The following is a 24,291-nucleotide window of genomic DNA, read 5'->3' on the forward strand; positions in this document are numbered from 1 at the left end:
ATCTAGGGAACACAATTACAATCACAAAAAGAAATTAACTTCAAAGTACATCTGCCATCATCTCTGGTCCAGAGTGTACAGTATCATTCATGGTGGTTTTGAGAATATTGAGTAATATTTATAAAGTTATTATCACCAATTTCCCTGTACAGAGGCTCTCTCTTCTAAAGCACTACTGAAAAGTTACTTTGCTTTAGTAACGTTTTAAAAATATGAAGAAACATCCACTCCTTTTAGAACATAAGTTAGAAGCGTTTCAGATAAAATGTAAATGTAGAATTCACAAAAGTCTTATGACCAGGAGAACTACAATAACTAATTAGCAATAATCCAGAGGCTGTATCTCGCAGCTTTCAGGAAACTGATGATGAGGTAAGTTTCAACTTCTCTTCTGAACCTCTACTTTTAGGTGTATCTTTGTCTTAACTGAAACTCTAGAAACAGCTACACTCTGCATTAAATGTGATAAGTATTACTTTGCTAGAACTTCAGCATAATGCTGGAACTTCAGTAGGATTAAAGTCCTGATTATTTCTCTGACTTGTGCTGCAAATCAAACTGAAGTGATGAATGTCTTACATGGTGATATATGGAAAATCAATAGAATTAGAGACCCATTTGTGATAAGGACAAAGGCACTCATCAATGGACACGGGTCCACGGCTGCCCGACTTTAACGCTACATGAAGGCAGGGTAAACACCAAATATCACAAAGGGTCCCAATCAAGGAGTGAAAACCATGAACCCAAATAACTGAATGCACTTTCGTAGAATTATCTGGGGGACTCCATAAATTTTTAAAGAATATTTACAGCGGTCTTCTATATCTGAAGAAGACAAAACCAATGCTGAAATTCATTTATGAGTGTTTCTGTGGCTGAAATGGTCAAAGCAGGATTCTATTTAGTTGCCATTGTTTTTACGAGATGTTCTTCCCCTTGACTCTATTTATTGCCATTGTTCTTGTTTGTTTGTCTCCCCCGATTAGACTGTAAGCCCATCAAACGGCAGGGACTGTCTCTATCTGTTGCCGACTCGTTCATTCCAAGCGCTTAGTACAGTGCTCTGCACATAATAAGCGCTCAATAAATACTATTGAATGAATGAATGAATGAATCCACAGTCCCAGCCACATCATGCTAACAAAAAAGATTGTTCTCCTTGTTGTTTTGTCATGCTTAATATTTGGAACACCAGGCATTAATGAAAAGCTTACTTTAAATGTACAGAAGATATTATGTATAGACAAATACATGGCCCAGTATTTATTAACCAGGTATAGATCCAACCAAATTGATGTCAAATACCCAAACGTACACACACTCACATGTACACACAAATTCTATTTTCTTTTTTAGTTATGTGCCAAACTCTTTAAAAACCAGTTTAATTGCACCCAAATGACTTTGGATAAATGCTTTGTCTTCTGTTGGTACTCACAATGGTATCAATTTATTAGTGACAAGTCCCTAAAAAGGGGATCCAAAACCACGATTCAATTTTCCGTATCCATGTTTGAAAGTCTAAAGTGACAACAGAAATAATTCAACTGTAAGACTGGAAGGGCTGTTAATCTGAAGCACAAATGGAAACATATCCAATTCCCCTGTAATAATAGGAGAAATGCTCAAATTGTAAGTGCTTCGGTAGAAAGTCTTTAACTTGAATTAGGCTTGAAGTAAAAATCATCAGGCATACTGTTTACTGCCTGCTGTGGTTAAACGCCCATCTATGGGTTTGTATGCCTTCACTTTGGTAGTTGTTTTGGTCCTTATGCCATGGTGAACTGTAGCTCTATATATACAAAAAGCATGCCAACCCATTTTCCAAATCCTTAGGCCTCGCACAAGATCTCAACTGCCTCTTTGAAGCTTGCCGAAACCCAATCTGCCTCTTGGCCAAATGCAAGCATTCATAACTTCAGTATCTTTTCCTCTCCTCTGTAAATTGATCATACTTCCTAAGACTAATATCCCAGAACTGAAATAAATAACGATATCTAAACAAGGTAGTCACCAAGGTAGTTGGCAAAACAAGGATTATGTAACAGCTGTCTTTCCAATAAAGACAGGCTTCAGATTGAAAATCAGGTCTTTAACCCTCCCCTTACGCCCACTCCCACCCAAGCACAGATGTTCCTATTCTAGAATGCATATGAGATATTGGATATTATGCTGAATAGAGCCCATAGTAATACTGTATGATGGGCAAGTTGGTTTATAAAATAGGGAACATTAATTGAAACATTTCCAAAGGAGGTAATTTTTTCTTTAGCTTTATAAGATGTTTTTTTCATTCTGTGTTTTTATTTAGTTGATATCTGCTCTAAAGTAGCCTTAGAAAAGAAATGATACTTTTTTATTGGAATTCTATCAGTCTCATTTTTCAGAAAGACATATTAATGTAAATACAGGCACATTTGCAGTATTTCTAAATTGAGGAAATCATCCACCAGCAAGTCATAAGTTAGATACTGAAAGAATATAGCCACTCTCAAATTATTATCTGGAAGACAAATAACAAATTGCACAAGGTTTTATTGTGTGCCAAGAACTTTTTCAGTTAATATTTTCACTTGAAAAAATGGATCACATACTTGTAAAATCATACCCAGCATTGACTTCATAAGGCATGTGGCTTTAGAATGCTTTTTACAATTATTAATTCTATTAGTCAACTAGCAGGAGGCTAATGCAATTGTCTGAGAAGATGCACGGAAGACACAGAAGACATTCTGAGAGCTGATCTGTACATCTGCAAAACAAAACAAAAAAGAATTTCCTTCCTAAATGATGTATACATAGGCATTCTGCTCACGTTAATACATTGCACCTACTGAACACTAACCCGCCACCACTGGGTGCTGCTTAGGAAATAATGGAGCAGTTTAAAATGAAAACCTGAGGAGGTCCCTCCCCCGGGGTTTAGCCAAGCACTAGAAGAAACGTGGTCTAACAGATTTCATGAGTGGGAGACAACATGGATTAGTTGTATTTCCAACTGTGCTGAAGTTAGTGAAAACACTTAGCCTCTTAAAGTGATGGAATGAATCAGGCATATTCACTTGCCGATCTTTCCCACCCAGCTCATATAAACTTTCATATGTGCATACAGATATATAAACATATGTACGTTCAGAAAGAGAGAGATTTTTTTCCATATTCCCACAATTTACTGTCTATATTATTGGCTTTGAAAATAAATGTTTGAACTTTAATACGTAACAACACAGATTGCAGAACAGTCAAGATGGCATCAGAAGCAATCTTCACAGACCAAATGTGTTGCTAAGTTAAAGCGACCAGAAATTGGGGCTGTCACAATTTGGAAGTCTACCCCACATCCGAATAGACTGAAGTTCTGAGGGGCCAGGAAACAAGGTAACTGAGGAGATAGCAGCAGGGGAAACCGCTTTTGCCACTCCTGAAGAGGTAGGAGAATCCCTCGTTCTCCCTGCCTTCGGCAAGCCCTGGTGCTGTCACCGTCTCAGCAGACCTGGTTCTCTGGGCTGTGAACTGGAGATTCTGGCCCCCAGCTGGATGACTGTTTTCCGACCACAGTGGAAACTCCGATTCATAACCACAAGAGCTGGTTTTAGCCTCGCCGGTGGTCATGCAGCTGGGGGTTACCACTGGTCACTGGACCCCTGCCACTCTCTGCAGAATGGCTGGGCTTGGGAAGCTATAGGGTCGAGGAGCAGGGAGTGGTGACAAATGGGAGTAACCACGCAGGTCCAAGACAGGACTAGCACTGACCACAGGGACGGGCAACTGCCTCTATTCTTCACCATCTACAGCTCGCCCGTTTCCCACTTCCTTCTTCCCATCATTTCCCCTTCCTCCTCGTTTCTCTTCCTCTTCCTTCCCTTTTCCTCTCCCCTTCATGTTTCTCCCCTTTTCCCTTCCTCTGACTCTTACTGCTTTTATCACCATCTCAGGTCTCCATCCAAGTTACAGTCCCCAAAATCTGGTTACCTTATGTGAGTCCCCAACAAAAAAATCAAGTAGACGATTATAGGCTATCAAAAGATGTGAAAGCACATAGCCAATTTATGTGACTTGGTCTACAAGATGACATTTTTTGTCCTGACTAATCTGAATCAATCATGGAAGTGAGCCAAATTCCCTGGATTTTCTTTGACCTGTGCGTTGGCCAGGATTATAACTGCTTTACAAAAATGATTGCCACATTTACCTGATACCCTGGTTAAAACATATATTTGGATATTTCTGAAAAATCAGTTTTAAAGACAGGTGCAAAAAGATACTCAAGGGATTTCTCTGTAAGGAAAAAAAAAAGACACTTCGTGAGACAGAGGGTTTTGTTTGAAGATTCATTTTCATTCCAACTTCTCATTTATCTGCAACTTTGTCCTTTCTTGCAAACTGATATTTCACTTTCACATCCTCTTCTTCCATAGAAAGATTTGTTTTATGAAAGACCACTTGGAAAGAGTGATTTTTTATGGTATTTTTAAAATGCTTTGTGCCATACACTGTACTAAACTCTGGGGTAGGTACAAGATAATCAAGTTCGCCGTCTTCATCCCTGTTTTACAGACAAGGTAACTGGGACACAGAGAATGACTTGCCCAAGGTCACACGATAGACAAGTGATTTAGCTGGGATTAAAACCTAGGCCCTTCTGACTCCCTGGCCCATGCTCCACCACTAGGCCACACTGCTTCTTTAGTGAATTGTATTTACTGGAATTCCAAGACTACTTGGGATATTAGACTTTGATGTTTATTTCATTCACTAATCTGTTTTCTCTGTGAAAATAACCTTATTTTCCTCTGCAATCCCTTTTATCAATCAAGCTGGATAGTAACGAGTGTTTCCTCAGGCCACTTCAATTCTCTGGATCATTCATGGAGAATACACACCAGGTTAACTGGCATGGAAAGAAGTAGTTTAAATATGTTGAGGCAAATGGCCAAATAAGTCATGCCTTTATTCCAATCCCCAAAAGGGTGTTTATTTTAATCTAACTCCAAGGATAAGGGAACCTGACAAAAACAGGTTGTGGCAATCCATTCAACCCCAGAGCTACCTGGATAAAACTACACTGGCTCTCTAATCAAAATATTTTGATTAGTAGTCATGATAATAATAATAATAATGAACAGTGGTACTTAAGTACTCACTATGTGCCAAGCACTGTACCAAGCACTAGGGTAAGTAAAAGATAATCAGGTCAGACATAGTCCCTGTCCCACATGGGGCTCATAGGATAGGGAAAATAGAAATGTATCTAGTGAGGACCTATTGATTTTATTTGGTTTGTGATGCATTGAGTCTCCCGAAGCCCATTTTAGGGCCAACCAATAATGAGGACAGCAATGCTGATGAACTGGAGGTCATGGCGGTTCAAATGAGGAGGCGATCCCTCACCAATCACTCACTGTCTCATCAGATCAACCCATTACCGACTTTCAATATTTCATATTATACCACTTCTCATTCTTTACTTTTCTGTACTTTCAGCTGTACTTTGCTTCCCTCACATTCCCAGTGTGTGTACTCTATCTGTGTCTGCCTGTCTCCCCAGTTCAATATAAAATGGACAGGGAGTGAATCTTCTTTACTGTGTGTTTCTAAGTGCTGGCACAGATCCTCTACACAAAAGAGGTGCTCAGTAAATACCAATGACAAAAAAACATTCAATCTATTATAGGATCTCAAATATTTTATGTTCACCCACTTATGTGACCCATATTTTTATGTGATTATCAAGAGCATATTGGAGGGTCCGTACACAAGGCAAGTCACTTAACTTCTCTGTGCCTCAGTTACCTCATCTGTAAAATGGGGATTAACTGTGAGCCTCACGTGGGACAACCTGATTACCCTGTATCTACCCCAGTGCTTAGAACAGTGCTTGGCACATAGTAAGCGCTTAACAAATACTAACATTATTATTAAGGAGTCCTCCAACTAGTAAAACCAACCAAAGAGGTATTGCTAGCATACCAATCAGATTCTTAGAATGATAAAATTCAAGATTAGGGTGCAAAAATGTGGAATTTCAACTTTTATTATCAACTGTACATTGGGCATGACTTTCTTCTGCTAGGAGTACTATATTTTTCATAATGTCAAAATCTGTTTCTGTTTGTAAAAATCCTTGGAAATACAAAACATAAATATACTTCCCTCAATAAAGTCTATTTTCCACCTTTAGTGCAAAATTGTGCCCTTCTCTTATATTTGGCTGCCTATGAATATTTCAGTTTGCTCTAAGGGCAAAAAAAAAAGTGCTGAAACATGTCTTTTGATCAAAAGCCCCTCAAGAAGAATTCAAGGAATTAAGTGACTGATATCAAAATAAAAAGCAGGTCAATTCTTGAATCTTGAAACCTAGATAGCTTCCATATGATCAACAAAGAAGGAACTATTCTTTAAGAACACATGTGTTTGCTCATTAGCTTAGTAAAAACTCTTCGCTTGGGTCCTGTCTAAGCAATATATACAGATCAAAATCGGATTGCCTAAGTGAATTACAATATGAAAGGAAACATGATGTTTATGTTATTTAAAGGTGGAAAGTAACTGAAATTGTTCACTTTCCTTTTTTCAATTCCAACACAGCAACTGGACACCAAGCTATTCTCTTCTAGAAATTATTTTAAATTCCATGTATAAAATACCAATATATTACTTCGTACTCACTCTCATTTAATTTGCTTTCCCTGCATTAATTAGTCTTAGATCTTTAAAGGTATTTGGGACATCTTAAATCCAGTTGGGATAGAAAGTGTCATCATCTTCGAACAATTCCTATCAAATAAATCTCTTAGTAATTCACATCAAATTTATCCAAAAAAGATCTTTGTGCTTCAGAGCACAAGCACCATTAACAGTACTCTGGAAGTCAGAATGAATCTAAACCAGTCTCTGAGATAAAATAGACATTATGTAGCCATCCAATTTCAGAGAGGTTAAACTCTCTGAACACATTCAAGCATTTGAGTTCATCCTGATTTATTATTCACATTCTAATTCATTTCATCCCAAATTTGCAAGATTTAAGGAGACAGACCTCTTTGAACCCTAATTTTAGGTTTGTCACGATGACACTTAACACATCTTAGAAACATGTAAAAAATATGCACCCCCTAACCAGTTTGTGCTTTCAAAGAAAACTGCTTATTTTTGTGTTGGTATTTAAATACTGCCCAGGAAGTATTTCTGGAATCCAAATAGTCCAGCTTTGGTTAAAAAGGAGTATTTTAAGTGAACCTGACTAAAAATAGATTGGAAATAAATGAAAGTGGTCTGTCTTTTTCTCAGTGTGAGATAAGGTAGGAAGTCTGCTATAATGAACTCTCCCAAGCGCTTAGTACAATGCTGAGGACACAATAAATGCTCAGTAAATACGACTGATTGAATTGGGCGGTGGGTTTTTTTCCCCTCTCAATAATAGAGGACTGCACTAAACATTGTGTCCAATCTCATAAACTTGTGTCTACCCCAGTGCTTAGAACAGTGCTTAACACACAGTAAGTACTTAACATAAACCATAAATATACAAATATAAACTGGTAAATGGATAGGTAGATTCAGAATAGATAAATTGCAATTTTAAGAAAAATCCAGATCCTTAAGAATTAAGTGCTCTCACCAGAAAGGTGAGGTACCTCAAGGCCCCCACCCCTTCTTTCCCCTAAAAACTGTTCATCTACTTATTAAACACTCTGAATGTTCAACACTATGAATGTTTGTTTGTTGTACTTTTAACTGCTCCAATTGTAACTTTTTCCTGTGTGCTTTGGGGCTGTGCTTTCCCTCCAGGATTATCAGCCCCTTGGTGAGTCAGAAACAGGGTCTGAATTGTTCATTTTTATCTACACCAGGATTTGGCACTGTGCTTAACAAAAACCACAATATAAATCTAAAATCTAGAAAAAAAAAAGAAAAAAGTTTGACAACCCTCCCTTAATATCTGGCCTTTTCAGCGGTGAAGGGGAGGGGCACCTTTTTCTAATACCAACAATTGTGCATGTATACACCCTTCAAATAAATGGATCTGTTTGAATGATGACATTTTCTTTTCTCTCTTTTGCTTTAGTCAGTGTTTAATTTCATCTCCTTGTTCTTATTTCAGTAGAAAGGGTTTTAACTGGGCACCGGGCAAAAGGCCAAAACCTAGAAAACTCAGATAAGTTTAGAAAGAGCACCTCATGGAAAAATCTAAAAGCATCCCATTTCTCATGACAATTATGATCTGAACCACTCTGATCTGACAGTTTATTTCAATGAAAATTAATCTACCAACAAAAATAGGAAAAAGAACATCATGCTTTATATAGGAAAGCCTTTGTTTCTCATCCCAAATTTTAACAAAAAATAACATGGTATACTGAAGGTGCTTTATTTTTTTACATATTGATGTTCTTCCGCTGGGTCCCCAATCTGTTTCTTAACTGCAGAGAAAATCCAAAATGATTACTCATGGAATTGAAATAACTGTCATAGAACAGCACTTTGCTCTCCCAGGAGAAAACCCCATCAGCCATTCCCAGCCCATGCTCTGGTTAATTTTAAAGTGTAGACAAAGCATATAGAATGTAAAATTAACCAAAGACCAATGAGGAAAAATAGATAAAAGTTAATGTAAGATTCACTAATGGAAATGGGAGACAAGACTTGAACCCCATTTAGTTGAAAGATCATTAGGTACTTCCACTAATAGTAGCTGAGCACACATTATGAATATATTAAGGCGGGAAACAGAACGGAAATAAATTTGCTCCTTCACTTGCAACGGCTCTTCCTCATGAAACCAGGAACTAGCTTAGAAACCACGGGGCTGTGCTGACTCCTGTGGTATCATAGGAAGTAGCTTAAAAGATGTGAGGTATTAGAGAAAGAAAAAAAGCATAGTATGAGGATTCAAATTTTTTTAATTAAATAAAGGACTTGAAATTAATGTATATTTTTTAAGCTACATAAATGAATTACAAATTGTTAGGGATAAAACGTACTCACCTACGTTGAGGCCACAAAAATTACTTCTTTAACTCAGCACAAACACATATACATCGAAGTTTAGCCACAGATAGATGGAACATATTCGCCCCACAATACTTTTGAATTTGAGCTGAAACAGGCCTAGAAAGTTACACTCAGAAATAGTTTTCAGAGACTAATTTTCTGAAAACAGTTCTACAGAAGACTTACCTGCACATTGGATATCTTTCGAAATGAAATGCCAATGATTACCACTGGATTTTCACATTTTTCTAGCTTTTTTTTTGTATAAAATGCTAATATTAAAACCAGATATGGGAAGCAGATTTCAAAAGGAAACTAATCTTTTCTTCAGTAAAGAATTCATCCTAAATGAATACCTGGTATATTTGAGTGTGTGTATGTGTGTTTGTAAATATATGTCCTTTGTTTTTGAAGAGGATGGTGAGATCCCATCTATGTGTGTTGATGCTGTTGAAAGCCCAAGGTACAACCAAAAATCTGTCCCATGTTAAGTACATTTTAAATTTGGTTTTTTGATCTGCCTGATGTGTCCGTCACTTGCGGGATATGGGAGTTTCTGTGCCTGCCTCTTGTTTCCTTGAACTTCACCAAGCCTCTGCTCAAGGAGAACAACCCTTCTCCAAATGCTGGCCCCCAAACTGGTCTGTTTGCTGTGGTGTTTATTCTCCCAGCAGCTTACTGCTCTGTCAGTGATTGTGACTCTGTTCCATCCTCCTAGCTTGCAAGTGACCTCTTTCAGTTCTCCATTCTGCAGCTACTTGGAGATCATTCTACCATTTATTTTTCTCACGTGTCCTGTCCAGTTAAGCTATTGTCACCATCATATAAGTGTTTGGATACTCTCTGTCTTATCTCCCTCCCCAACCACAGCAGTTGAGTACATACCTTTATAATATTATTATTTCCCCCAACCTGTAATCAACTAATCAATCAAGGGTATTTACTGAGCACTTACTGTGTGCAAAATAATAATAATAGATGGTATTTGTTAAGTGCTTACTATGTGCCAAGACTGTGATTCCCCCAATTAGACTGTGAGCCTATCATTGGGCAGGGATTGTCTCTATCTGTTACTGAATTGTACATCCCAAGCGCTTAGTACGGTGCTCTGCACATAGTAAGCACTCAATAAATACTACTGAATGAATGAATCAAGTACTGTTCTACGCACTGGGGTAGATACAAGGTAATCAGATTGCCCCACGTGGGGCTCACATTCTTAATCCCCATTGTACAGATGAGGGAACTGAGGCACAGAGAGGTTAAGTGGCTTGCCCAAGGTCAAACAGCAGACAAGTTGAGGAGCCGGGATTAGAACCCACGTCCTCCGACTCCCAAGCCCGTGCTCTTTCCACTAGGCCATGCTGCTTCTCCAGTACTAAGCGCTTGGGAAAGTACAAAATAAAACCAAGTTGGTAAACACATTCCCTACCCAACACGAGATTATATTAGGAGGTAGAAACGGACAAAAATATACATAATTTATACTATGTAATCTATGGATATGGACACAGAGCTGTGGGGTTGAGTGTGAGTGAATACCAAATATACAGAGGTCACAGATCCAAATGCCTAGATAATGCAGAACAGAGAGGGAGCCAGGGAAAAGAATGATTAGGAAAGGTCTCTTGGAAGAGCTGTGACCTTAATAAGGTGGGCAGAGTGGTGGTCTGGCATATATGGACAGAGAGGGAGTTCCAGATCAAAGGGAGTACAGGGGAAAAGAGTTGGTGGTTAAATAGGAGAGATTGGGGCACAATAAGCAAGCTGGTGCTAGAGATGCAAAGTGCAGGCTGATTAAGTGTCTTGAAGCCGCAGGTAACAAGTTTCTGTATGATGAGCGATGGCCAACTACTGGAGGTTCTTAAGGAGTGAGGAGATGTGAACTGAACATTTCATTTTGGAAAAATGATCCAGGCAATAGAGTGACTGCCACATGTCTGCTGTGTGACCTTGGGCAAGTCACTTTACTTCTCTGTGCCTCAGTTACCTCATCTGTAAAATGGGGATTGAGACTGTGAGCACTACATGGGACAGGGACTGTGTTCACCTCAATTTGCTTGTATCCACCCCAGGAATTAGTAGAGAAGCAGCATGGCTCAGTGTGAAAAGCATGGGCTTGGGAGTCAGAGATCATGGGTTCTAATCCCTGCCCCGCCACCTGTCAGCTGTGTGACATTGGGCAAATCACTTAACTGCCCTGTGCCTCAGTCACTTCATCTGTAAAATGAGGATTGACTGTGAGCTCCATATGGGACAACCTGATTACTGGCTTACTGGAAAGAGCAAGGGCTTGGGAGTCAGAGGCCATGGGTTCTAATCCCGGCTCCGCCACTTGTCAGCTGTGTGACTGTGGGCAAGTCACTTAACTTCTCTGTGCCTTAGTTCCCTCATCTGTAAAGTGGCGATTAAGACTGTGAGCCCCACGTGGGACAACCTAATTACCCTGTATCTACCCCAGCGCTTAGAACAGTGCTCTGCACATAGTAAGCGCTTAACAAATACCAACATTATTATTATCCCCCCACAGTGCTTGGCACATAGTAAGGACTTAACAAATACCATTATTATTATTATCATTACAGTGCTTGGCACATAGTACGTGCTTAACAAATGCCACAATTATTATTACTATCATTGTTATTAGTGCAGTAAGTGCTCAATAATCCTACAGATTGATTGTTATAGATTGCTGTAGATTATTATATTTACTGCTTCTACTACTAACAATAACAATAATAGTGGATTTGTTAAGCACTTTCTATGTGCCAAGCAAGGTACTAAGTGTTGGGGTAGAAACAAGACATTTAGGTTAATATAGGGCGCAAAGTCTAAGTTGGATGAATAACAGGGACTGAATCTCCATTCTGCAGAGAAGGGAATTGAGGCAAGAAGGAGTTAAGTGACTTGTCCAAGGTGACACAGCAGACTGTTGTCAGAGCCGCGATTAAACCCAGGTCCATTGACTCCCAAATCCATGCTCTTTCCACTAAGCCACGTTTCTTCTCTTCCCTTTGTGTGGCAAACACTGATACCCTGGCAGCTGACTGGCCAGTACTCTGGCATGCCAGATGCACACATAGCATCTTCTCATAATATCTCAATTAAGGGTAGCTGGCTAAGCTATGGGGAAGCAACAGAGCAGCTATTGAGCCATTAAATAGAATAGTACCTGATGGCCGGGTGAATCCCATCATCATTGAGGATCCTGGGGACTCCAGGACGCAGGGAACAAATAATCTCTCATCTCTGTGGAAGAAGCCCTGACCCCACATAATCAGAAAGTCAGGAAAATGTCAGTCTCTACTGTCTGGTGAGGCTCAAAACAAAGGCTCTCAGCACCATGACAGGGAGAGGGAGCCAAGGAGGAGTGAGAAAAGAGAGGAGGAGAATTCCAGGCTTCCCAATCTCCAAAGCAGATAAAGATGGCAACTGTCTATGAGCCACTAAGTCCTCTCATGATTAGTCCTCTCAGGAGTTCAGTGGAGGTTGGGGACAAAAGTGAAACACAGGTCCTTCTCCAATCAGTGTAGCTTAACAGAAAGAGCATGGGTTTGGGATTCAGAGTATGTCAGAGTACCTAATCCCGACTCCGCCACTTGTCTGCTGCGTGACCTTGGGCAAGCCACTTAACTTCTCTGTGCCTCTGTGACCTCTTCTGTAAAATGGGGATTAAGACTGCGAGCCCCACATGGGACAATCTGATTGCCTTATATCTACACCAGCACTTGGAACAGTACTTGGAATATAATAAGCGCTTAACAAACATCATAATAAATAATAATAACAATCTCCTAGCAATCTTCCAGGGAGGTGAGCAGCACAGGTGGAAGAAAGGGAGAAGCAGAAAAAGAACCAGAATAGGACCAGAAGGGTATGTGTTCAGGGACAGAGAGGTGGGAAAATAAGTAGAGAGAGCAGCGTGGCCTAATGGAAAGAGCATGGGCCTTGAAATCAGAGGGTCCAGTTTCTGATCCTGGCTCCTCCACATACTTGCTGTGTGATCTTGGGCAAGTAACAGCTTCTCTGTACTTCAGTTCCCTCTGCAAAATAAGAACTCAATAACTTTTCTCTCTCTTACTTTGACTGAGAGCCTCATGTGGATTAGCCTCTTTACCATAGTTCTTCTAAGTGACTTCAAAATCCGAATATATTCTAGATCCATAAAATGCAGGATCCATCTTTCTCTTTCAGCTTCAAACTAAGTGACTGGTATAAGTGTTGCTTGTAAGTTAATACATTGCATTGTGAATTCAAACTGTACAAGTTCTGAAGACTGGAAAACAATCCAGGGTCCACAGTCTGACCATACGCCCAGCTCCATATTCCCAAATGAACTGATACACATTCATTTAACGAAAACACAGCCATCCTTCAAGAATTCCATCCTGAAAACTTCAATCAAGCCTAAGTTCAAGTGTGATGACAGAAAGAGAACACAGACAACACACTGCACAATTGTCTCTGGAGTTTTCTATGCAATAAAATGGACGGCCAATCTTTTCCAAGGTCAGCAGAGTGTGGAGTGGTTCATTATTTATTTTTTTGACTATCCACTGATGTTTAGGTTTTGTTTCTGTGCTTAGATTTGCAGCCTTTATTCACCCCTCCTTCAGCCCCATGGATTTAGGTACACAACCATAATTTATATATTTGTATTAGTGCTTGTCTTCCCCCATAGACTGCAAGCTTGTTGTGGGCAGGGAATGTGTCTACCAACTCTTTTATACTGTAAAAAAAATAAAAAATGTTGGTATTTGTTAAGTGCTTACTATGTGCAGCGCACTGTTCTAAGCGCTGGGGGAGATACAGGGTAATCAGGTTGTCCCATGTGAGGCTCACAGTTAATCCCCATTTTATAGTTGAGGTAACTGAGGCACAGAGAAGTGAAGTGACTTGCCCACAGTCACACAGCTGACAAGTGGCAGAGCCGGGAGTCGAACCCATGACCTTTGACTCCGAAGCCCAGGCTCTTTCCACTGAGCCACGCTGCTTCCCCTGTACTCTCACAAGCGCTTAATACAGTGCTTTGCATGCAGTAAGCACTAAATAAATGACTGATAAAAAAGACGACAGATGGATAGGTTTTAATGCAAAAGTGCCTGAACTTAAACAATATTGGAAGGCATACAGAAACATTACCTGGAGTTATTCATAATTATAGTTTCCGTTATACATTTCCTCTTTAAGCATTTGATAGTCACCCCACCTTCTGCTCCAAAGCACCTACGTAGAAAGTGTGACCTACAGGGAAGGCCACAGGCCTGGGAGTTAGAAGACTTGGGTTCTAATCCCAGCTCCACCACTTATCTACTGTATGACCCTGGGCAAATCACTTGACTTCTCTGTGCCTTAGTTACCTGATCCGTAAAATGGAGATTAAAGCTGTGAGTCCCATATACGACATGGACTGTGTCCAACCTGATTATCTTTTATAATAATAATAATAATAATAATGTTGGTATTTGTTAAGCGCTTACTATGTGCAGAGCACTGTTCTAAGCGCTGGGGAGACACAGGGGAATCAGGCTGTCCCACGTGGGGCTCACAGTCTTCATCCCCATTTTACAGATGAGGTAACAGGCACAGAGAAGTTAAGTGACTTGCCCACAGTCACACAGCTGACAAATGTCAGAGTCGGCATTCGAACCCATGACCTCTGACTCCAAGGCCCGTGCTCTTTCCACTGAGCCATGTAGTGCTTAGTAGCATTTATGGCATGTAGTAAGTGCTTAAACAGATGCCACAAAACAAAATATTCACAATTAATTCATTTATATTCACATATGTCTCCCCTTCTAGACTGGAAGCTCCTTGCTGGATTGTATCCCCACAACTCTGTTGCACTGTACTCCACCAAGTGCTTAGTATGGTGATCTGCACAGAGTAGTGTTTATTGATTGAATGATTGATAACTCTGTGCCAAGAACTGTATTAATCACTGAGGTAGATGCAGGATAAGCAGATAGGTAAATCAAAATGGCAGCTTAAATGTACTTTTTCTCCCAAAAGGAGGGTATAAGGACAGGCATATCGTGGACCATGCTGGTAATTTTGACATTTGCACTTAGTTCGGTTCTCTCCTAAAAGACAACTAAATTCAGGAATGAACAGATACATTTAGATAGTGGTACACAGCAGAGGGTTTCATTACCAGTCCAAAACAATGTAATGACATACCCTGTTTTTATATGTTTACTATCTTATTTTCTTTTCTAGTGGCACAGCACACTGATTTTTGCTTCCATGAATGAGAAAGCAAAGTACTTTATTTTCTCCATATTTTCTGAGGCATTTTTTATGTCTCATATCAAGCAAATAATCTCAGGAGACAAATCTTCTCAGTGCAATGAAGGAAATATAATCTCATTTTTTTTCTCTCTCTCCTTTCTGTTTCTGTAACTGGAACATTATGGATATCACATTCAAAGCTATTTTTCAAGGGGGCACTGTCAAGATTGTTAAATCCACAATTAAACCTGCCAGTTTTATTTAAAGTTGAAGGTGCAGACAAATCACAGTGCCCATCTGAGACACCCCGGGAGACTGAGGTTCTTGGAAATGTCTTTTTAAATAAATGAATTTGGGGATTATGGAAGAAGGACAACTCTGACGATCAACTTTAACAATATCCACAGAACAAGGTCAGAATGGTTGTACGAAGGACTGAGCCTCTCCTTCCTGCTTTGACACTAAACAGAAGAACGTTGTTTTTCCAGGTGAGATGGTACATAGTCTTTATAATTCATTCAATCCTTGGTCTCTCTACTGAACTTTTGCAAAAGGGGCTTATTAATTAATAAATCAGTAATATTAATTGAGCACTCAGTCAGTAAAGAGGACAGACCACTACTTTCCCTATCTCCAAAGCCCTACTAAAACGTTCTCCTCCAGAGGCCTTTCCAAGCTAATCTCTCATTTTCCCAACCTACGGAAATCATATCTCCTCCAAGAGGTTTATCCACACTAACCTCTCATTTACCCATCCTATTCCGCTACCCCACCATATCACCTAAGCATTTCGACATTCACTCCATCCTCAGCCCCATAGCACTTATATAAAAATCTACTCCGCCCTTTCCCCATCCACATTTTATCTTCATGTCTGTCTCCCACTCTACACTATAAGGTGCCTGTGGAAAGAGATCATGTTGCCTACTGTACTGTGCTCTCCCAAATGTTTACTGCAGTACACCTACAGATCCCGGCTCTGCCACTTGTCAGCTGTGTGACTGTGGGCAAGTCACTTCACTTCTCTGTGCCTCAGTTCCCTCACCTGTAAAATGTGGGTGAAGACTGTAAGCCTCACATGGGACAACCTGATTACCCTGTATCTACCCCAGCACTTAGAACAGTGCTCTGCACATAGTAAGCACTTAACAAATACCAACATTATTACTCCTGAACAAAATAACCTCTCAATAAATACCACTGATTGTGTGATAGATCGACAGGTTAACATGCTCGAGGGATTGTAATAGAGGCAGAAGAAATGAGCCAACCTCGACCACAAGGCGTTTAAAATCTGAATGGAGAGGCAGACATAAAATAATATACAGATAATAAAAAGGAAGTGCCCGCATAGTAGAATAATGCTCAAACACGTTCAGATCTATAATGGTTTATAAAGAGATAAAATCTAGTCTACTGGATACCAAATTCAAAAGTAGTTAACAGTTACCAAAATGAAACTATTTTTGGTCTCAGGGGCACTTCTACCTTCCAGGGGACCCAAAGGAAACTACTACTACCAATAATGATAATAATAATAACTTTAAAGTGCTTACTATGTGCCAAGCACTGTTCTTAGCACAAGGGTAGATAGGAGATAATGTGGTTGGCCACAGTCTCTATCCTACATGGGGTTCACAAAGTCTAAATACAAGGGAACAGCTACTTCATCAGCTCTTTAAAGAAAAGGAAACTGAGGCACAGAAAAGTTAAGTGACTTGAGCAAGGTCACCAAGCTTCTTTGACTCCCAGGCTATGCTACTTACCATATTGCTTATCTTTTCTTTTGAAGGAAGGCCCCCTGCTACCTTGCACACCATCCACGTCTTGCTCCTACAAACCTCTCTGAGACTTTTTGGCATTGGTCCCTCAGTGAGTATCCTCACTGAGTATCTTCAGTGAGTATCTTCCCTGCTCCCACCCAGGATCGTCCTCGGGTATGCAACCAGACAGTGAACAAGGACTCTCTTTGTCCTTCGTGAAAGTCAGGCCTGTCAAACGCTGGGCTGGGAAAACCAAAAATCCTATATCCTAATGTCTTCTAGGATGTTTGAATTCAGTGCAAGCGGTGAATATCAAAAAAACATGGAGTACTGGTTCAGAAATTCATTCATTCAATTGCATTTATTGAACACTAACTGTGTGCAGAGCTCTATACTAGGCTCTTTGAATGTACAATACAGCAATAAAGACAATCCCTGCCCTCAACGGTCTCATAGTCTTGAGGAATGTTACCGAAATGCTCCATCTGAGAAAAATTTGTACCAGTGGGCCTTGAAGTCAAAGTATCTGGGTTCTAATCATGGCATCACCACTTGTCTGCTGTGTGTGCCTCAGTTACCTTATCTGCAAAACGGGGATTAAGACTGTGAGCCCTGTGGGACAGGGACTGTGTCCAGGTTGATTACCTTGTATCTACTCCAGCTCTTAGTACAGTGCCTGGAACATTTAGTAAGGGCTTAACAGGTACCATAAAACAAACAAACCAACAAAACAAAAAACCACAAAAAACAATTACTCAGTTCTAGGAAATATCTTACATCATTTGAGAGAAACAAACATATAGCACTGTTTTCCTCTTAGATTTGGCATATTTACACTTTCTTAAAAACACCTCACAATGCGCAGTGTCACGAGAACGGTAGTTGTGCAAACCTATGAAAACTACTCCCTCTCAACCAAGCGAAAATCACTACTACTATGTTGGCATTTGCAGCAAGCTGGCTTTACTGTAACCTAAGATCTTAGTTTCAGAAAATCTAAAACCACAAATGAAAATAAGAAAGATGTCAAGAAAAGGAAACATTACTTAAATTTAGGAAGCCTGATTTTTTTAGTGAAATTTCCAATGGGTTCTAAATATTATCTTATTTAGAATAGGCCCCAAAAATAGTTGTGACCTAAATCAGTTCTTGAAAATACACATTGGAAGTAAAGAAATATATATATATATATATATATATATATATATATATATACATATATATTTGGGCTCTCTGACCATGTGCCTTTCTTTAAATGTCTTTTACACTGTTATATTGTACTCTCCCAAACGCTTAGTACAGTGCTCTCCACACAGTAAGCACTCAATAAATACAATTGACTGACTGCCTGACTGACTCTTGGCACTAGGAATAACTCACCCACTAATAGCCATCAAACAACAATTAAAAAGAAATGGCTTTCAGTGACTGCGCTGGAACCAAACACAAGTTGGAGATGAAAGGTTTAATCACTCCTTCTAACCCCCTAGACCTAACGAAGATGAGTCGTTATTTCTTTTTAAACAAATATTTACCCCCACCAAGATCCTACTATCTTACAGGTTTATACCACACCCCTGGCATGGAACAAACAAGGAACTGCATCAGACAGACATAAAGCAGTACCCGGGACTCTGCACTGGAATACATCCAGGACCTCCAGGCTCTGGAAGTTTACAAAATGTTTCTAGGACCTCCTCCCTAACCTAGCAGAGTGAGTTTCTCCTCTCTACCCTACATCCTTAACTGGCCAGCAAACCCCCAATGTAGGCCCAACAGGATAGTTTGTCCGTGGGCAGGGAACGTGTGTACCTACTCTGTTATATTGTTATATTAGTACAGTGCTCTGCACACAGTAAGTATTCCGTAAATACAATTGAGTGATTGACTGATGCTTCATCACCAATGTTCAAGAAGAATGTTCAAGAATAGCAGTGTCCAATCACAGTGATGCTGCTGCAGTCACAATGCCCAAAAGACCATGTTTTCTATGGAAAACTGGGGAGAATCGATTGTTGGGAAATGTTCTTCCTTTCCCACCTCTTTAGGGTAATAATAATGACTGTGGTACCTGTTAAGCGCTTACTGTGTGTTAGGCACTGTGCTGAGGTAGATCCAAGATAATCAGGTCCCACATGGGGCTCACGGTCTAAGTAGTAGTAGGAGTTCTATGGTTGGTTGGATATCAAGCCCTGTGTTAAGCAACTAGGAGAGTATAATATAGTTGGTAGTCTAAGTAGGAGGGAGAACAGGTAATGAATCTCCTTTTCGCAGAGAGCTGAATGCCCGAGAAATTAAACGACTTTCCCAGGGTCACACAGTAAGCCAGTGATGGGAGCTGGGATTAGAACCCAGGTCCTCTATCTTTCAGGCCCGTGCCCTTTCCACTAGTGCACGCTATCCTCCAGAAAGGATAGAATGAAACCCTCTCTTGAGCTCAGGCAAGGAGATGGAAAACAAAGGGCTTTAGCTCATGAAATTTCCATTATGATCAATTTCAATAAAATCCACTTGCCCCTAACGTGCAGTTTCAAACCCATGACTCGAAGTAGGTGAAACTGTCATCGGCATATTTGCAGCAGATAATGGATTCCATTCCTAAACATAACATAGCTGGAATCAATCATTGCATCATCATGAAACCCAGAAGAAGCCAGGGCCTGGCTGATGGGGGGTGCAGGGGCATAAGAAGGAGATTGCCTCTCCTCTTCCCATCCATCACCACAGGCAATCAGTCCTGTCCCAGGGGGATGGGGGGAAAGAGGGCAGAGCTACTAGAAGCTACTTGGGGGCTACTCAAACACCAGTGCGGCTGCATCTTTGGTAACTAAACGCTGCGGCCTACAGTCATGAGGTGCATGAACACTGTCCCCTCCAAGTTCTGCTTAAGAACTTAATTCTGTTAATTTATGAACCTTGCATTTTTAATCGCTCCTATTGGTTTTCTGAGGGTCTGCCCTAACATAATTACACTGTCAGGACCCGTGGGACAGATCTGCCACTTGCCTGTTTTGTGACCTGGGGCAAGTCACCTAATTTCTCTGTGCTTCAGTTTCCTCATCTCTTTAATGAGAATTCAATCAACGGTACTTATGAGCACTAACTGGATCCCGAACCCTCTGTTAAGCAAGTGGGAGAGTACAATAGAGTTGGTAGGTTCCATTAATCGTTTTCCCTACTGCTTTGACTGTGAGCCCCATGTGCAGCAGTTCTGTGTCTGACCTGATTAAGCTGGACCTATCACAGTGCTTAGTACAGTGCTTCGCACATAGCAAGCACTTCATAAACACCACTACTACCATTATTATCATTAGAATCATATCTGACTGGTCTGGCTTGTATCTACCCCTGCAGTTAACCGGGGCTGGCGTCAAGTAAGCACTCTACAAATAACATGAAAAATACCACCAGGCAATGCAGCAATGTTTTTTTATTTGGTATCAGAGCTAAAAATTTTTCCATGAAACAAAAAGCACACTATTTCAACTTCTTTTCTAATGTTATTCTGAGTAGCATTAGTAACTCGTCTTCTACAACCAGTTGAAAGAATCATGGGGAGTTTTCACCCCAAACAGAAACATTTCATGTCAACTTTTTGGAAAATATATTCCTCAGCAACTGTATACTTTTCAAAGTCGATTAAGTAAAATATACTTTGTTCAGGTTGCAAAAATAAGGAATATATATTCCTAAAAATGCTATTCATCTAAAAACCCAGGCCCTGAAGATAGAAATGTTGATATCTGATGCTGCCTCAATGCTTTTCTCTTCCACTAACATGAGGAAATAATGTAATCACTATATTACAGCTTCCTACAAAATGTGTGTGATGTTTGTAGATGAAAATTCAATTTATGTAACCATCTGTACGTACTGAACTCAGATTAACCAAATATTTTGAAGTGATAGTCTTGCTGCAGAGCTCACAAAGAGATGTTCCTCAAAATCTTCTGATAAATTACAAGACTAGGCTAGGGCTACTTTCTGAAGTGGGATTACTTTTATCTAAGAATAAAGTCAGATCAAAGGTAAGACTAATTTCCTTTAGCGGCAAATACCAAGTCTGAATGAATGCAGATTGAATTTAAATTAAAAGGACAATGTGATTAATGACATGATTGAGGGTGAGAATCAGTCAATCAATAGTGTTTACTTAGAATTTATAGTGTGCAGGGCACTGTATTAAGCGCTTGGGAGAGTACAATACAACAAATTTAGTAGACGTGTTCTCTGCCCAAAAGGACCTAGAGGAATGAACACAGACAGACAATTTGATTTTGAAGGGAATCAGGGGAATGTCATTTAATAGTCAGGATGGCTTTGCCAATAGTGTCTTTCAGCTTTTTCTGTTTCAGTAATATAAATCCTTCCTGCCCCAGGGGGTTTGAGGCCTTACAAAGAGCCAATGATTATACTGGAAGGAGAGAAATATGCATGCTCAAATGCTTGTTTTAAAATTTTCAATATAAGCATGTACTAGGGTTTCAAGTTCAAGAGCATCTAAAATATTCCTAGATGCCTTTTATCCTTATCATGGTATTTATTAAGCATATCCTAGATCTATGGTATTTGTTAAGCACTTACTATGTGTCAAGCACTATTCTAAGCTCTGGGATAGAAGACAAGCGTATGAGGTGAACACACTCTGCTGTCCCCCGTGGGGCTTACAAGGGACAGCAGGTATCAAACTTTTATTTTACAGATGAAGAAAGTGAGACACAGAATCAATTAATCAACAATATGTATTGAGTGCTTCCTGTGTGCCAAGCACTGTACTAAACGCTTGGGAACGTACAAGGCAACGCAGTTGGTAGACACGATCCCTACCCACATGGAGCTTACAGTCACCCCTGTTCCTGCCCATCCTCGGCCCAGGCTGGTCAGTCACCACACAACTCAGATCACAATCGCTCACAAGAGCAGGGGTGGCCGAGCCTCAGGAACTGAAGAGCTGCAAACCGAACACAAAAAGGTTAAGTGACATGTGCAAGATCACAAGTCGGTGGCAAAGCTGGAATTAGAACTCAAGGTCTCCGGACTCCCTGACCCACGTTCCTGCCACACTGCCTCCGGCAGATTTAAAATTTTATGTGGGCCATTGGGGATTTTTATTTTATCAGTAATCATTTGATTCTTAATTCATTAGACAAAAGGCCTATCATTTACCCTCACTACTACTGCTTTAAGTCTATTAGTCTTTTAACACACATATCCTTAAAAGAAAAAGGAGAAATAACATAAATTCATTCATTCATTCATTCAGTAGTATTTATTGAGCGCTTACTATGTGCAGAGCACTGTACTAAGCGCTTGGGATGAACAAGTCGGCAACAGATAGAGACAGTCCCTGCCGTTTGACGGGCTTAGTCTAATCTAAACATAAATGTTTTATGATGTTTTTATTTTTGAAAATTGATGAAAATATTTAAATGTTATAAAATCAATTGATTTCTACAAGGCAACTGTCAACTAGACTACTTCTACAGTTGCTAGTTCAGTAACTTAACTGCTGTGTGACATCAGATAAGTGATTTACCTTCGCTGTGTCTCACTTTTTTATAAGAAAAATGTCAACTCAATACCTGCTCCTTCTCCCCTTTAAATTGAGACTCACGTGAACAGGGATTGTGTCCGACCTGATTATCTTGAATCTACCGCAGATCTTAGTATAGCGCTTGGCACATAGTAACTCCCTAATGAGTACCACAATTATCATTCTTTGACCTGCAAAGCCACTAAAAGGTTTATTCTAAAAGGAACTGGAAACAGTTCTGTGGGAAACTGAGAAAGAAAGAGTGGAAGGGAAGGAGAGATTAAGGAGGAGAAACAGGTGGGTGAGAGAGAGAGAAGAGGAAGAGAAAGGAAAAACAGTGTGGGGGAAGGGTGAAAGGGAGAGAGAAAAGCACACATTTTCTACCACACTTCCTGTGATAAGACAGCTCTGTTTCGGGGAACACATCTCAACTACTGCAGGCTTAATGGTTCACATTCATGCAAAAGTGATTCTAGCCTGAACCCACAAGACACAGCCACCCCCAGATCTTCTTTGGACCCTTGAGCTAAAGCATGGGGAGGGTCTGTGGGGCGGGGTGGGGGGGTAGGAGGAGGAATCGGAGAAGAGCAGCAAATGTCTCCAAACAGTTAAGGGCACAACACATTTTGTCCTCATGAACTAGTTAAAAGTGAAACGATTCCCGTCTCTGTAACAGAGAGACTGGTTTGTATTTTAACAGGATTTACTTTATGCTCTGGTTTGCTAGAACAATCCACTAAAAGAAACTGAGCCTCAATTTATCTTTTAGGTTCATTCAGAAAACAAAATCGAAATGTAAAAAGCTGAACAAAGGCAGTTTGGTTGCTGCTGGTTTTTCTTAAGTCTAATCCAAACAAAGCTTTCTCTTCCCAGTCTCTAAACACACATTCACCAATGTTGAATTCCATCTAGCTCAAGACACCATTTAAGTGAAAAAAAAGTTATAAAGCAGTGCAAATAAATTAGGAAAGACAGACCACAAAGATTAAGGATAGCATGTCTCTGTAATCATTCAATAACTTCCCCTTACATGCGAAGTGTTAGAGTCTGCTGATCACGGCCTTTATATTGCAATGGAGCCAAGCAGAAACAATTCCTTATACATTCACAGACATTTAAAAGAGATTACAGTTATCTCTACTGAACAAGAACAAGCTGGGTCTTTTGAATTTGTTGTTTTTGTATTTTTTTTAATAGCCAAGCTTAAAAAAAAAAGAAAAAAAAATGCTGCCCAGGGCAGTGCCCTGCCAGGGCAATAAACAGAAGGTAAATTTGTTTCTCCGCATCACTGACTACTGCCTAGGAATGTTTAACACACTCCTAGAAAAAGAACGGTGTGAAGGATGAAACTTGCTCAGCCTTTGAAACTACAACCCCCCACCACAAGACACATGCAAGCAAAAGCCATTCCAAGTCCATGACATATGAAAAAGCATCATGCCCTAGTGGAAAAATCACGGGCCTGGGAGACAGAAGAACCTGGGTTCTAATCCTGGCTCCACCACTTGTCTGCTCTATGACCTTGGGCAAGTCACTTCACTTCTCTGTGCCTCAGTTACTTCATCTGCAAAATGGGGATTAAGGAGATGAGCCCTATGTGGGACTGAGACTGTGTCCAAATGATTAACTTGTATTATTTCCCAGCCTGCCCTTACTGAGGAGTTAGTCTTGGGAGGTGGGATGACTAAATCGGCCAATTCTGTTGAATTGTACTCTCCCAAATGTTTAGTATAGCACTCTGCAAATAGTTAGTGCTTAATAAATACT

The 24,291-nt window shown here is 40.1% G+C and overlaps 1 protein-coding gene across 1 annotated transcript in view; it reads right to left on the reverse strand.

Annotated features, from left to right (window-relative positions):
• TRPS1 (transcriptional repressor GATA binding 1) overlaps nucleotides 1-24,291 on the reverse strand; it is a 270,531-nt gene that overhangs the window by 223,575 nt on the left and 22,665 nt on the right. Inside the window, exon 3 of the mRNA XM_029063476.2 lies at nucleotides 2,598-2,755. Within this exon, the coding sequence (XP_028919309.1) occupies nucleotides 2,598-2,634 (37 nt within the window). The 5' untranslated portion in view covers nucleotides 2,635-2,755. The remainder of the gene's footprint in view (nucleotides 1-2,597; nucleotides 2,756-24,291) is intronic.

This window comes from Ornithorhynchus anatinus, chromosome 4 (genome assembly GCF_004115215.2).
Source record: "Ornithorhynchus anatinus isolate Pmale09 chromosome 4, mOrnAna1.pri.v4, whole genome shotgun sequence".
Classification (NCBI taxonomy): Eukaryota; Metazoa; Chordata; class Mammalia; order Monotremata; family Ornithorhynchidae; genus Ornithorhynchus; species Ornithorhynchus anatinus.